Genomic DNA, 15,691 nt, shown 5'->3' on the forward strand with positions numbered 1-15,691 from the left:
ATTTGCGTTAATATCAACTAAAGTTTCAGGATTTTCAGTTTAACAATCGCATAAATATCATAAATTTTCAGTACCGTAAGATCTGAAATGATTAGACTCCACGGAAGTCGACGTTGTATCATCTTTGAAAGTAATTATTGTATTTATTTTTATGATATTATTAATTCTATATCCTAATAATTTTAGTTGTTCATGCCAACTTATGCAATTTCGGCTAATTCTGAGGTTCAATCTTATCATTTTTTTGTGGGAAGCCAATGCGCTAATTCGTTTTTCAGTTTCTATCTACAAGACAATGCAAAAGAAGTAAATGGCTTCTTTTATTATAGATCCAAACAGGATCTCTTAAGAAAAGATGAATCAAACTAAACTAAATGAGTTAGATTTTTATTTTTTTATGAACGTCAATGGGTTAGATTGGAATAATTTAAGTTTGTGGGTGAAGTCTAACTGTCAAGTTGCTATCCATATGAGGCAAGTGGCCCCGATAATTCTATGGTTTATTTTTAGTAAAAAATGAAGGGGGTTTAGTGTAATTTTGGTCCCCACATTGGCATTTACAAGCTACTACTGACGACTTTTTCCGACATGGACGGACTTTCTCAACAGGTGCAAATTCTCTTTCGTCCAAGTTTTGAACGGGATGATACGTGTCTTTCTTCTTGCTTCCTTTAATTTTTGTTTTCATTTTAAAGATTAATAAAAATTCTTTTTCTGCAATTCAAAAAAAAAGAACTGGACAATACAGCGTTTATTATTACAATTAATGATTTCGTGTATGGTTTAAATTTGGACTGTTCCGTCCAGTCTATTTGTTAAAAACTCAATTAAGCTATTTATGGATTGACTCCAGAAGAGTTGATAACACTTGAGAAATCTCGAATGTAAAATTTTAGAACAAAACACGCTCCTAATTAGTCTTAGGCCTGATCACCAAGCCAATCCCTTGCGTCGATCTTCTTAATTATTTCGGCAAATCCCTTCGCTTTCATTTGACGTTCTTCCATTCCATTCTTCATTTTCTTGCGCTCTTAAATTTTAGTTGTGTATGTGTTTAAAGACACTTTCACATTTGCATCCGCGTTCCTGCGGGAAATTTTTGGTTGCAAATTGGGTACCACGTGGTATCCTTGCAGCACATTCGAGCCGCCTAAACAATGCAACCAACGGCTCTGATTGAAACACTTTTTTCCGTTTCTTTTTCCCTTTTTCTTTTTTCAAATCCGTTTGGTGTGCTTTCGATCCAAGCCGTCGGTTGCATGTTTGGACGGCTCGAATGTGCTGCATGGATACCTCGTCAGCCGTAACCTTATTTGCACTAAAAAAATTCTCGCGTTCCTGCTCTCACTAGTGCGTATGTGCTGGAGGGTACATTTTAGTTCCTCTGTTTCTCTTTAAATTTCCTTACCCTCACTCACCACACTATATAAAGGGTTAGGTGCTGAAAAGCATTACCAACCCAAGTGAAGAGAAACTGAATTAGGAGATCAGGAATTTGAATTCCAAGACACTTTAATTCGCATATGGAATCTTCTTCCTCGTGGGATAATTTTCTTCTTCTTCTCCACCACCATAATTCCCTTCCATTCGACATCGACGACTCCCAGCAGATGCTACTCTTGGGAGTCCTAGCCGAAGGCACGTCGACAGGCTCATTGGAATCCAATGGTACCTCTGTTTGCCAAGCTAGTAAAGAGGAAGAAGTCAGCTCCATTCCCAAAGTACTAGATACTACCAAGAAGGAACTGATCAAGTCCTACAGAGGAGTCCGGAAGCGGCCGTGGGGGAAGTTCGCGGCGGAGATACGGGATACGACGAGAAAGGGAACCCGGGTCTGGCTCGGCACGTTTGATTCGGCCGAGGCGGCCGCCATGGCGTACGACCAAGCGGCGTTTTCCACCAGGGGGTCCACGGCGGTGCTCAATTTTCCGGTGGAGAGGGTGGAGGAATCGCTGAGGGAGATGGACTGTGGGTGCGGGGATGGGGGTTCCCCTGTTTTGGCATTGAAGAAGAGGAACATGTTGAGAAACAAGTCATTTGGTGGTACACAGAGCAGAGCTAGAGAGAGAAAGGCGGAGAGTGTGGTGGAGTTGGAGGATTTGGGAGTTGACTATTTAGAGGAGCTACTGAGTTCATCTTACAACTTCAGCGGTTAAAAAGCACCGCCACCTGATACTCCGTATCACTCCATAACAACACATTCACGCGGGATTCATGCTTTCAGCATACGGCCCTCACATGAATATGTGATTCTGAATGATTCAGAGCATCACGTGACGGTTTCCGTGGACAATTACTCGTGTTTGACCCCTTCGTGTTTCTTTTAGTAAAATGTTGTTTATCTCCTCTTTTGGTTTTGGATAGGGATTTTAAAGTGTTCTAAAAAGGGCGCATGGGTTTTTCCTTAATTGGAAAATTCAACCCTGTTGTTCACTTGTACAAATTTGATAAGTTTTCCATCTTATTAAATTATGTATATATTCTCTATGCCTTTGATTAATCAATTTTTCCTTTTCTTTTTGGAAAAATGGTTTCATGTCATTTTATATTTTGGTGCTTTTTGTATTTTCTACTGAGCTCATTCAGGTTATATTTTAGATCAATAAATATAGGCTGGGTAGTTGCCTACGGTTTTGTTAGATGATCATAAATTCCAATTCAGAAAATTCAACAGCACTTCAAAGATTTGATCACGACAGTCGACAGAGCTTGAAACACCATCGTACAACCCAGACACGAGCTTCATGCTCTATTAACACATTGTGCAAAGTAGACCGAAAATAATTTCGGATAGTGAAACTTTAAGGTGAGGAAGTAAAAGGAACCCAGAAAATGAGAAACCCGAAGCAACGGAAATAAAACCTTGAAATCCAAAATCCCGATGGATGGGAAAGCCCCGCAAACCACATAAGGAGGGGAAAAACAACAAAATTGCATAGGAGAAATGCAAAACCATTCTTATTATGTCGTTGTTCTTCGCCATATTTGCTGCTATCTTTATGGAATTTGACAAACATCGTTGGAGGTGATGTCTTTGTCGCCGGATCTAATACCTTCGTGGTCGAAGGTGGAGAGATGGTCTGGAAGTGGAGTTGAGAGTGGAGGCCGGGTAGTAGGCATGGCAATCGAACTCGCCCCGAACAGGGCGGATTTTCCACCTCATTTCGGGTATAGGATCGGGGTTAAAATCCTAAAATCCAACCGGGTTCGGGGTGGAAGTACCCTGCCCCAAAATACCCGGCCCGATATTACCCCCTCTCGAACCCGCCCCGAAATATATTTATATATAAAATTATACTTTTATCCTAATCTAAGTATCATTATACTTAATATTTTAATATTTTTACCCTAATATTTTTATCATTATACTAAAAAATAACTTATAATCTTACCTTTATATTTCACCATTATACTAAACTACCACTTTATTTATAGTAACTATTTTCTTTTATTTTACTTTTAGATTAACAATTTTTTTAATTTCTTACGAAGTGGGGAGAGGTGGGTAAACCCGTTCTTCAATCGGGGCGGGAATGGGGGTACCCAAAAAATACCCGAGTGGGGTTGGGTCGGGAATGGGAGTACCCAAAAAATACCCGAATGGGATCGGGTCGGGGTCGGGTAATAATTTTTGGATTGGAATATGCCAAAATCCGCCTAACCCCGTTGCCATTCCCATTCCCAGAGGGTAGTGGATTAGGGGTGAAGATGAGTACAACTACAGCCCCCACCCCAGCAAAAACCCAAGGGGACTTGAAAGTTTAGAGAGAAGGGAAAGCAAATTTGTGAGAGAGCAGGAGATGATTGGATTCTGTAAAATTGTCCAGTTGCTTAGGTCGATGATTCAATTCAATCGCTTTTCTCTTTTTCTTTTTTTTAAATTACAAACAACAGAAGAATACTAATTTAGGGTCCCAGAATTAGTCGAGGTGTGCGCAAACTGACCCAGACATTAGATTATAAAAAAAACCAAATATATGTATAGTCAATTTTTACTTTTTGCAAACATTGATTGATTCCTGGACCTCGCAATTGCAAGTGCACAAGGATGAGTGGATGGCCAATTGAACTAAACGCCAATTGGTTCATTCAAAATCCAATTTCTTAGCACAGCATTGGTGTCAAATTATATTCCCTTATCCATCTCTTAGATATTTCTACTTGTCTTCGGAGTAATATATATTGTGTGTATGACAAGTAGGACCTGACTACTTGTAGCCTCTACAGGTCATTTCCTGATTCTTAATGGTGTGTGTATAGTGTATACACACATACACACACACACAATTTCAAGTAAGGGCGTTTTTACCGTATTAAGTTAAGGATGTCCCTTTTCTGACCAATTTGCGATGATCTGAGCCGCTTAATATATATATATATATATATATATATATATATATATATATATATATATTATGGGCGATTGTTAATTGTACTAGCAATGTGCGAGAATACTTGTAGGCTTAGTTTGGATGTCCGTAATCTTTTGTAGGAATAGAAATTTGATTATCAGGAATCAAATTCCTAGTAATTCGATACCCCGAGTAATTCTATTCCGACGTTTGAATTAATTAAGTAATCTTCTCTAGAAATTATTTACTATTTTGAAAATATCCTAAAGTCAAACGTTTTCTTTTTTTATATTGATCGAAAGATTCCCATGGAGGTGGGAGGGATCAGATTCCTCCTGTATTCAGGAATGTAATTCTTCCTGGATTGGGAGATCAGTAATCTCATTCTCATTCTTACTCTTCACAAAAATAGGAATATTAGAGTTCCGGAATCACATTCTCATTCTTCCATAAGATACCTGTCATCCAAACACAGCCATAAGTTGTACGTTGGAACTTGGTTTCATTTTATTTGCCATGCACGAACTCTTGGAAATTGCATGTGAAGAAATTAAAGGCTAATATTTTCCATTTGTGACTCTAAACGTATGGCCATTTTTAATGTTCAAGAATGTTGAGGATAACAATATGGCGAATCAGAAAGCTCCTCCTCCAAACTGATCCTCTATACAATTCAAATTAAGAGAAAAGTACATCGACGATACATCGAAGACATGTGGTTAATTAACATATTTTCTATTTCAGAATACTTTAACGTTTGTAACAAATTAGAAGGTTCTGACGTCCTCTACTATCCTCTCTCGTTTGCGAAGCAAGAATATGAGAACTCTTCTTTTCGGAGTCTCTGAAAGGAGAGACTCCAAAAAGAAGATGGCAAGGATTTCGCTGATGCGTGCAAGCAAAGGGTGAGGAAAGGGCATTTTAAGCGAAGGAGAGATAGGGTGAGGGGTGTGGCAGGGTAAGTGCCACAAACAGTTGGGTCATCTTCGTTTTATTTCTTTCTATCGTTACAAATTTCTGAAACTAAGGTTGTGCATTTGTTTACACATGATCTTATAAGATATTGGGTGCAACAGTGATATCACGTGACGGTATCTCCGCCTAATAAAAATCTTAAATACAAATATCAATCACATGTGTACACCTAATTTGCCTTGTGGTAGTTTTCTCAGTGTATGAAACCACGTAAAAATCTGTAACAAGTGCGCTCAATATTTCCACCGAATGGTTGTGTAACTTTCCTTCTCGGTTTTGGTATGTGGTGTGCATTTTCAAGATCCCAAGCACAAAGTCCTGAATATTCAGATACATTGGGCTAACAAACATGCACTAGTTGGTTCGGGTCACATATAGATGCAGGTCCAGGTAACGTTGCTAAACGAACTAAGCTACTTGAGTTTATGTTCGTGTTTGTTCGTTAAAATTTTATTGAAGATTGGTTTGTTATATAATCAAGTCAAGCTTGAACATTTTTTTTGAAGGTCGTTAAGATTGCAAGCCAAGCTTATTCCTACTCCGCACGTTCGGCTTATTGCGTATAAAAAATTCAAGTTACTTGAGATTGGCTTGATGAAAGTTCGTTTGAGATTGGATCATCTCATAAACAAGCTAAGGTTTAACGTATTTTTAAAATTTGTTAAATTATCAAACCAATTTTAATCAGGTATCTGTTCGGCTCGTTTGACTCGTTTACCCCTCTAGGCCTAGGGAAATAAGGCCCAAAGGCAGTGTCGTTCCAACGACCACGAGGCCCACGTTTCACGACAACAGGAGTCGCGGACGCGGAACGACGTCGCCTCGTTGCACCGGCGGCGCGCCCAAAATTGCCTCCTCGTAAATTGCTCCACGTACTATTCCGAATCCCGCGGCGTTGGCAACTGATCTCTGCTCGTTTTATCTCTTCCTTCCATGAATTTGCTGGTACCTCTCTCTCTCTCTCTCTCTCTCTCTCTCTCTCTCACACACACACACACACGCACGCACTTATCGTCCGGTCAGAAGAGTTTTGTCCATGAACTCTGCACTGAAAGTCCGAAAAGGTTTATCCGTCGTATGACTCTATCAACGGAGGCCTTTGCCTTTTCTGATTGAACTTGGATTAATCTAGGGCAAGATAACGATGAAGAAGAAGCGAGAGGGAGAAGATTCACGGCCGCCGCCGCCCGAAAGAGGCCCTGTGTCCTGGATCGAAACCTCCGAGTCCGTCTCTCGCCTCTATCAGTTCGAGTCACCTGCTCAACTCTCTGTAAGTCTTCCTTAACCCCCTGTATTCCTTCACATTCATTTAGGGAACCCAGAATCACACGCACTTTACCTGGGCGTTGTTTTGACTCTTTTTTGACTTCAAATTGAAGTCCAAACGCAAACCTATATTTATGTTTAAACCCATTCCTACGATGTTTTCCATTGCTTATGGCATCTTAGAGCGAGTACACCCGTCGGTGTCAACTTTTGGCTTGCTACAGTGTCAAAAAGTAAAAAAATAGCAATGTTGCTATTTTGACACAAACTCAAATTCAGAACTATTGAATTGAACTCATCTTATTTTTCGATACTACAAATAAAATGGCTTGGATAAAGTGTGGATTGATATTTTTTGTCATCAACAAATGGCAATGGATGGACTTACATTCTGCGGAAGAATATGCCAAATTATGGCAATAACAGGACAAATGGCTATGAGATGGCAAAACCTTCTCCAATCTCCACCCTTGTGCCAAATTCAATGCAAAATTTTGATAATGCTATTCTTGGTGCCAAATTTGGTATCAACTTTGGTAATTTCTAAACTTGCATCCTTATGAAGTCATTGGTTTTGTATAAACAAATGAGATGAGTTTAATCCAATGATTTGATTTTGAAATTTTGCCAAAATGACGCCAAACCGGTACCATAACCTTGCTTTTTTTTCTTTTCCTTTCTTTTTTTCCTTTCTTTGACTTTTTGACACTGTAACAACCAAATAATGGCTCTGTAATGCCATTTTGGCACCAACAGGTGGACATGCTCTTAGTGGTGTGATAATGGAATCAATTGTTGAGATTGCTATTTTCCATCCTCCCCCTTTGCTTCCTCTCTCCCTCTCTTACTGTCTCCTCGTTTTCAACCTTGAACAGTCTTGTTGTCCAGCGCCACTGTTATGGAATGCTTCCTTCTATTACTCAACACTATAAGCATAAGGTTATAGGAGATTCTCGTTGCGGGGCCTTGATTCACCAGAAACGTTGTTCTCAAAGTTTGTTTAAGTATTTGATGCGCACAGAAGATAGTAATATTGTTTACAGTACCTGTTTGTTTGCTGTTTAAGTTACAAGTCATTGAACTGATTGTTCTGGAACTTTAAATTCTTTACAGATGACGGTGGTTGATGATTCGAGACCAGTAATCCATAGGATGGTTGAATCCTTTCAGAATAAGTTTTTTCCTTCAGGTTACCCATATAGGTGAGCTAAAGATGATCTATTCTCTTTTGGATTACTAGCTTTGCTGAAGCACATTTATACTGGATTTAGCTGATAGTATATTGCTTGTGCAGTGTGAATGAGGGTTATCTTAGATACACACAGTTCCGGGCAATGCAGCACTTTACCAGTGCAGCATTATCTGTTCTATCAACTCAGGTCTTCTTCTGATACTTGGAATACATATTCAGCAATAGGAGCTTCTAGCTTGTTGTTTCTATAATATAGAAGATACATAATATTCAGCTCACGGCTGGCTTTGTTCCCGGTATTGTGTGTGTCTGTTGTGTGTGCACGTGTGTGTGTGACACCCTGAGTGCGTTTGTGCGCCTACTTGTCACGGTCTTGGTGTTACTATTCAATCTGTCTTCTAGAAACATTTTGGGTTAGATTAATCCTTTGCTATTGAATTGAAATGTCTCCCCCAACTGTGGAGTATTTTTCAATAGTCTTACTCTTTTGCAGTCTCTGCTATTTGCTGCAGGCTTGCGGCCTACTCCTGCACAGGCGACTGTAGTAAGTTGGGTAAGATGTCAATTTTGTTGGATGAGTCTACACATGTCAATGCTTGAAAGCCTTTTGTCGATGCATTTATGGGTTGTGCTCATGCCAAGCAGGTTTTAAAGGATGGTATGCAGCATGTAGGAAAGCTCATATGTAGCAGTTTGGGTGCAAGAATGGATTCAGAGCCCAAACGTTGGAGAATTCTGGGTTTGTAGCTTGCCTGAAAACATGAGATCTTTCCTTTCTGTATTTTTGATGGTTCTTTAGTTGAATTATTGCTTCAACTATTCATTCAAGATGTATAGTTTGTTTTACAGCTTAGCTTGCTTCTATCTATCAGTTTTGCAATATCTTCTAATAGAGTGAGCTTTCCATGTTGCAGCTGACGTGCTCTATGACTTAGGAACTGGTTTGGAAGTTCTTTCCCCCTTGTGCCCACACCTATTTCTTGAAATGGCAGGCCTTGGAAATTTTGCAAAGGTAGGAGAGACAACGCCCAGTCTCCAACAATTAAATTTCATTTGCTCATTGTCAAGATGAATACTCAATTAGGTGGCTAAACAGAATTTTCATCTAAATGACATTGATTAAAAAATCAGGTGCTTTTATGCTGTATCTAAATGATAATGATTAAAAAATCAGGTGCTTTTATACTGTTTTGTGAAATGCCTCGCTCAGTGGAACATTATTTCTTATCACAGTTTCTTTTAACTTCAGATTTGTCTATGATATGGTTCAACAGGGAATGGCAGTCGTTGCAGCCAGAGCGACAAGGTTGCCCATATATTCTTCTTTTGCCAAAGAAGGAAATCTTAGTGACCTATTTGCAAAAGGCGAGGCCATCTCAACTCTTTTTAACGTCCTTGGAATAGGAGCAGGTATCCAGTTAGCCTCTACAATTTGTTCATCAACGCAAGCGAAGGTACATCACATTTATCCTAAACTGATGCATGGTATCTGGTTTTTGACTAGTTGTAATGCATTTTCCTCGAAAAGTAGTAAAGTTGCAGGCTATCACATCCGAGGTTTTACATATTTAGAAGATGGTGATATCCAAATGAGCATTATACCAAGTTTTACGGTTATTGGTGTCCATTTTTTTGGAACATGAAGCTTCCTGTAGTTGAGACACTGAGTATTGGAGACTGATTCATGTCTCATGCAGCTACAGATTCTCAGAAATATTTTAGCTGCATTACTGCATGTGTTTTCCCACTTTATCATTAAAGTTCCCGAATGATGTTTAACTTCGTCTTTTTTTGTTTGGTACGTGTAGTGGATCAGGCCATTTGAGAAATGTGTTCCGTGATCTTTATCATGGTTTGTATCTTGCAGTTGGTTGTTGGACCTCTTCTATCTGTCATACATGTATATTGTGTAGTTGAAGAAATGAGAGCTACTCCGGTCAACACTTTGAATCCTCAAAGAACTGCAATGGTTGTGGCTGATTATCTGATGGTTTGTAATTGAAATGCAAAGCTTAATAGTCCATGCATATTTGTCTATGAATGTAATTTATTCTTCAACTGGAATTTAACCAGACCGGGAAAATTTCAAGCCCTGCTGATCTAAGATACCGGGAAGATCTCCTATTTCCAGGGCGACTGATAGAGGATGCTGGTAATGTTAAAGTGGGAAAGGCCGTACACATGATTGTTAAGCCTTCAAAACTTCGTGAACTCAAAGAAATATTCCCCGACGAGAAATTTATTATAAATCGCGGAATTAGATGGACCGATATGGTATTGGTGCATAATGCTACAGCTGAAGATGCATTAAGGGGCTGGCTAGTTGCTGCATATGCTGCAAACATGGAGAAGTCTATTCACGGTTCAAGGGCTAATGTCCTACAACAGGCTTACGAGAGGATGAACGGTGTGTTCTCTTCATTTCTGTCCGAACTGCAGTCAAAAGGGTGGCATACTGATCGGTTTCTTGATGGTACTGGAAGCCGTTTTGCATGGTAGTATCACACAGGTTCAGGTTCTTTTTTGTTTTTCTCAGGATGCAGTGATATTGTAACTTGAAACAATGGAGTTCGATGATGGTTTACGAGCATTTTGCTTTCTTTGAGTATTATTACATCTGAAGGGGAAGGTATTAATTGTTCAAGAAAAAAGGACAGTATTAGCTCCTAACGCAAATTCAGTTTGTACTTTCGCTGCCGGCTTTCATATGATTTGTCATCAAAGGGATAAGTTCCCTATCTGGGAAAAACATTGGTTCATTGGATGCCACGCCTGTATGAGATTCATCTTCACTATGTGTATTTTGTTTGTACATTGGAGTTCAGACACAAGAAAAAAGACAGTACAAATGTGAGAAGATTACTTGCGTTATAGATAACCTATTATCTACTTTGTTTTACTCTATTCGACTTCTTACCTTTGTTTGGGTTTCTTCTTTTCTTTCATCTGATATATATGGTTCTAAAAAGCTGCACTTGAGATTTATTGCAGAATTGTTTTAATCCGAGTTTGCTAGAAGTTCAGCCTTTGAGTCTTTGGCTAAGTTCAACTTTTGGATTTTGGTGAGAACTCACGTTTTTGTTAACTGTATTGTGTGCAAAAGGAGTCGACACTCATAAATAGAAGGATAAGGAAATGTTCTGATCTATTGACTTTGATTTGCTTACTTTCTGCTCCAGAAGTAATTTTTGGGATGATAAAGTAGTTGGAGATGATAATCTGTTTTTCTGTCAATTGCTGGAATTGTTCAAATTTTTTCTAGTTTGAGGTCAGGATGTCAAAACCAGGATTGCATTTGATTACGGTTCATGACTCCATGAGTGATACAAGTTCCACCAACAGAGTTTGCCGTTCCCTTGAGGGAAGTGCTCAGATTTACCATGTAAAGAACCCTGGAAGATGTAAGTTACTCATTTCTGCAGTCTCTTTAAGCCAAATTTTCTCTTGAAGAATGAATTGTGTTTGGGTTTACCTCATTATCTGTTTTGTTTTTTTTGTTTTTTTTTGTTTTGACAAGACCTCATTATCTGTTTGTTGATTCTTCTAGTCTTTATACTTAAGCAGCTTGTCACTACCATATTTGGTCGGGTGTAAGGTCCCCGTTATGATAATCACTGTGATAGAAATGTCCTAAACCTGTATTTTGGCTAGGATATTTTGATGCTTCATGTGATGTTGGTATACATTCTATCTCAGGATTCTCATGTTGCTCCAATTTTTTCTTGCAATGTTGAGCTTTACCGTATGGGAAGTGTATGAACACAACCGCATGCACAACATTTTGCGCAACAAAAATGATATTCACACAACAATCCAAACGCAACAATTTACACAACCCCTCACATGCATGTGGGCTCCACATACACTACTATGTGTGGGCCCCACATATATGTGAGAGGTTGTATAAGTTGTTGTGTTTGGATTGTTGTGTGAGTAGCATCTTTGTTTACGCAATATGAGGCATGTTGCGAAAAATGGCAGTGTACCAATGAAATGCTGCCACATACCAATGAAATGCTGCCACATGGGCATGTTGCGTAAAATGTTGTGCTGGACTGCTCGGGGCTAATCAAATAGGAGTATTACTTTAGTCAATACATATATGCCCTTTGCATGATCTTGCATGTGGTTAATTGAATACTACTCTTATGCACGTTCACTTGGTTTTGTTTTCTTTCAAATTGGGAAATTGACAAACTTAGCTTCCAAGAAAAACTGCGCTGGACTGAGCAGGACAAATAAATTACTTGTAATGATTTTCATATTCTCAGGTACCCCGGGAGAGGAAAAATTAGAGGCAAATTCTTAGTTATCTTTGTTTTTTCAATGTTTTGAGTGGATTAGAAGGTATCACTGATTCACAAGTTTAATCTCTTCTAGAAATTGAGAAATTTCAGTAGTCTGCCTCGAAAGGGTGTGCAGCGGCGTGGTATGGTAATTGTTGATTTTCAATTGAACAGGTCAGTTGGACCATGGAGTCCGGTGTCATAAAATGAAACCTACACTAGTATTATGTTCTCCAAATAAAATTTCCGGCATCTGACAACCGCTTTTCTCCCTGATTTCCAGAGAAACTGGTTTTTGGCTCGAATCGTTGATATGTGGTGCCTCCGTTTGTATTTTTTTAAGTCACTTTGACGAGCCGTTTGCTTTGAAGTGAGAGAGAAAAAGTGGTCACACCATGTTTTGGGGAGTTGAGTTTTGTTCACCCCCACTCAAGAGGGTGAATATTACCCTCCTTTCTATTGGTTGAAATGGTGTGGATTTCACCACAAAGTGATGTCATGCTTATCAAAAAGTGTATTGCATGGTAAGTATGACATCACTTTGTGGTGGGATCCACACCATTTCATTCAATAGGAAGGAGGGTAATGTTCACCCTCCTTAAAAGAGGGTGAACAAAATTGCACTACTCGTTTGTATGGGCCACCATTTAGGAAAAAAATCTCCAAGTCCTATGTAATAGCATGCATTATGGTGCTAGTGCCTGTCCTTTTATTTACTCTCTCGGTGTCCTTGAAGTCCTATATTGAACATAGTCGGTCCCAAGCACGAAAGGACTAGGGTTCCGTGTTAGTTAGCTTGACAACCAGCACGTAACCGGGGAAGAGCCATGCAGCCCATGGCTCAGTTTGGTCCTAATGGCTAAACAGACAATGAGGTGTCTCATAAGTAAATTATACAGTATATATGTAAGCATGAAGACACAAAACCAGTAACATGATTTGAGTTAACAAGTAATGGAGGCAAAATTTTGATGCAATTAAGTGTAAGAGTGAATCCTATCCAGTAAACTTTTCAACCTAGGGAGGCCGGTAGTGTCCCTCAAGATTGCTCATTGACATAAGTAGCTAGCTAGGGCTGAAGTATCCTCTAAGTTACTCAAGTGCAGCTGAAGTGTCCTCTACTTCTAGTCTAGTAGACTTTCTGGGATCCCTTCAAAAGCTTGGCACTAATAACATTTTTTTTTTTTAAAACCTTTGGGAGAAAAGGTCAAAATTTTGGATATAATGCTCGAATTCAATTAGTCATAAGACTCGCAACTCGGTCCTAATAGGGTTGCTTGGCATCATTACATAGCGTTCAATGTATCAAATTGTGTACCACAAGAGGATAAATAAAAGAAAGTGGGGAGAGCATGGCATTGAAATGACTGTACAATTCGTTTTTGCATCTGCAAATTCCGGGGCGTGATCCGAAGTTAAGAGACCTTTGGCTCAATGGCATCGCAGGGGGTGCACTTAGGTACTTAGGTGTTACCGTGTTAGGGGAAAAGAGGTCAGGAGTTTAACTTTCTTCCAATGTGCTAATCTGACTGTTTTAACAATATTGACTTTCGCCGATCAAAAAATAATTTGGAGGGCCTGAAGCTTGAAAAATTATTATCCAAAAGCCTTTCATCCCAATTAATTGGAGTGGTAGAAGGTTAAAAACGTGTTAATGGTAGATATGTATATGACTTTTCAAGATTTCTAAAGCGACGATAGAAACACGTACGTTCTGGTTAAATCCTGCATATATTTCAATGGAATGATGTGATTTTTGGGGAAAATAATACTCCTACATTGAACGATGTGATTTTTGGAAAAATTATAAATTGAAAAGTGAAATTTGGGATAATTCTGGATATTGAATATGGAGAGTTCACTCCTATTTTTCATTTGTGTATTTGTGCCGACTTCTTTGCCTTTAGGTGATGTTCCACGTTTGACTGGACATTAATTTATAGTAGTCTTTTCAAAAGGGACAGAAAATCAACTGGCCTCTAATTTTAGAGTTTTTTTTTTTTGAACACTGCCTTTTTTGTTGACCTATTCACAAATATCATGTTTAATATAGGATGTTGATTTTAGTACTCCACTTTTGTACGCAGGCGCTCCACTTTTAACGTGAAGCTTCATGCACAAATGGAGCGCTTGCATATAAAACTGGAGCGCAAAAATCAATTTCCTTAATATAAGTTCGAAAACTCTTAACAATCCAATACTTCAAGTCTTCAACATCAGATGTCGATTGCTTCCCTCGTGTGCATTGATTTTAGTTTTGTAAATCTAGACATATGCTTTTTACACGTTCATATTATGGCATGAGACTTTTCACAACAATGCTTAGGTGGCACAGAATCATTGGGCAATAGATGAGATGCCATTTTATATTGTCTAGTGATACAGTCTATAAAATGCCACCTAAACATGTTGTATATATAGTTACGCAAAGTATTGTGCTATAATAGATTTTCCCAAAAATGGATTGGGTTATGTAACAGTCAAAGAGCTCATTCCATGTTTTTGTCTGATTACAAAGCAAGTGTTGTTGCGCGCATTTTTCCATGATAACTTAAGGTGTTGGACCAGTTTATGCAATAAAGCTCCGTTTGTTTCGATGTAAAATATTTTATAATGTAAAATATTTTTCACGCAAAATATTTTTTTAGAAAACCAACTTTAAACTTTTATTTTTCGGTGTTTGGTGGCACTTGAAAAATATTTTTCAGAAGTCGACAAAATAGTGTAGAGAGATAGAGAGGAGGCTTAAACGGTAGAGAGATCTGAGAAAATTGGAATTGCACATGGGTCAGAACTGACGATCGAGAAAATTGAGCAGTGAGAATTGCAGTAGAAGGCAGCGGGTTCGTTTCGGAAAATAACTTACGTAAGATTTAAAGGTAAGTTATTTTCATCCAATTAATAGAAAATGTTTTACATGTAAAATATTTTTCTTATTTTTTTCACATCTAAACACTGGAAAATAGGTAAAACATTTTATCGAAAAATATTTTACGCCCAAACAAACGGAGCCTAAGTGTCATTGCATTGGTATAAAGCAAATACAAATTACGAGGCCATAGTCTTGGGAAAACAAAAATCAAAACCACCACCAAATAAAGAAAAGTAACAAAAAAGGATAAACGAAAATATTAAAAGTCAAAAGGATTAAAAATACCATTCCTTTCATGGATGTGGATTATGGACCATGAGATTGCATTGGTATAAAGAAAACAAAAAAGGATAAACTAAAATATTAAAAGTCAAGAGGATTAAAAATACCATTCCTTTCATGGATGTGGTTGCAGAAGTAGTCAAATATGCTACAAGCGTACTTACATACTCGTTGCTATGTTGCCGTCTCCGCTGTTGCTGAAGATATACTAGTTCGCCAGCCGTCGCGCCGATTGCCGATGACGAACTGTTAGATATACTAACCACCGTAACTTGTGTCTTTTTCTATGTTAATTGTACATTGTCCCTATTTGTTGTGTTATTTATCCATGCGTAGAACCGGGACCGATTTTTGAGAGGGTGGTAATTATAATTCCCATATCCATTCAAAATTCCCAGGTGGACCCAACCATTAGTCATTCATTCAGTAAACTAAATAAGTGAAAAAGATAACCATGTAGGCAACT

At 38.6% G+C, this 15,691-nt stretch overlaps 2 protein-coding genes across 3 annotated transcripts; both read left to right on the forward strand.

The window, feature by feature from the left end:
- Positions 1 to 1,261: 1,261 nt before the first annotated feature.
- On the forward strand, positions 1,262 to 2,528 carry LOC131313060 (ethylene-response factor C3-like). Its single transcript, XM_058341133.1, has one exon. It carries the CDS (start codon positions 1,524 to 1,526, stop codon positions 2,154 to 2,156), a length of 633 nt encoding a protein of 210 aa, XP_058197116.1. The 5' UTR covers positions 1,262 to 1,523; the 3' UTR covers positions 2,157 to 2,528.
- A 3,579-nt stretch (positions 2,529 to 6,107) lies between these two features.
- On the forward strand, positions 6,108 to 10,695 carry LOC131313059 (protein root UVB sensitive 2, chloroplastic). 2 transcript variants are annotated; one of them, XM_058341130.1, is made up of 10 exons: positions 6,108 to 6,272; positions 6,460 to 6,597; positions 7,707 to 7,795; positions 7,888 to 7,972; positions 8,279 to 8,338; positions 8,431 to 8,524; positions 8,700 to 8,797; positions 9,060 to 9,239; positions 9,653 to 9,775; positions 9,859 to 10,695. In XM_058341130.1, exons 1-10 carry the CDS (start codon positions 6,261 to 6,263, stop codon positions 10,282 to 10,284), a joined length of 1,305 nt encoding a protein of 434 aa, XP_058197113.1. In that variant the 5' UTR covers positions 6,108 to 6,260; the 3' UTR covers positions 10,285 to 10,695. The 2 variants fall into 2 exon arrangements, with proteins under 2 accessions (XP_058197113.1, XP_058197115.1); XM_058341132.1 differs by lacking the exon at positions 6,108 to 6,272 and adding an exon at positions 7,469 to 7,532 and having other exon boundaries at positions 6,459 to 6,597.
- The last annotated feature ends 4,996 nt before the right edge of the window (positions 10,696 to 15,691 follow it).

Source organism: Rhododendron vialii, chromosome 13a (genome assembly GCF_030253575.1).
Source record: "Rhododendron vialii isolate Sample 1 chromosome 13a, ASM3025357v1".
In the NCBI taxonomy this organism is placed as follows: Eukaryota; Viridiplantae; Streptophyta; class Magnoliopsida; order Ericales; family Ericaceae; genus Rhododendron; species Rhododendron vialii.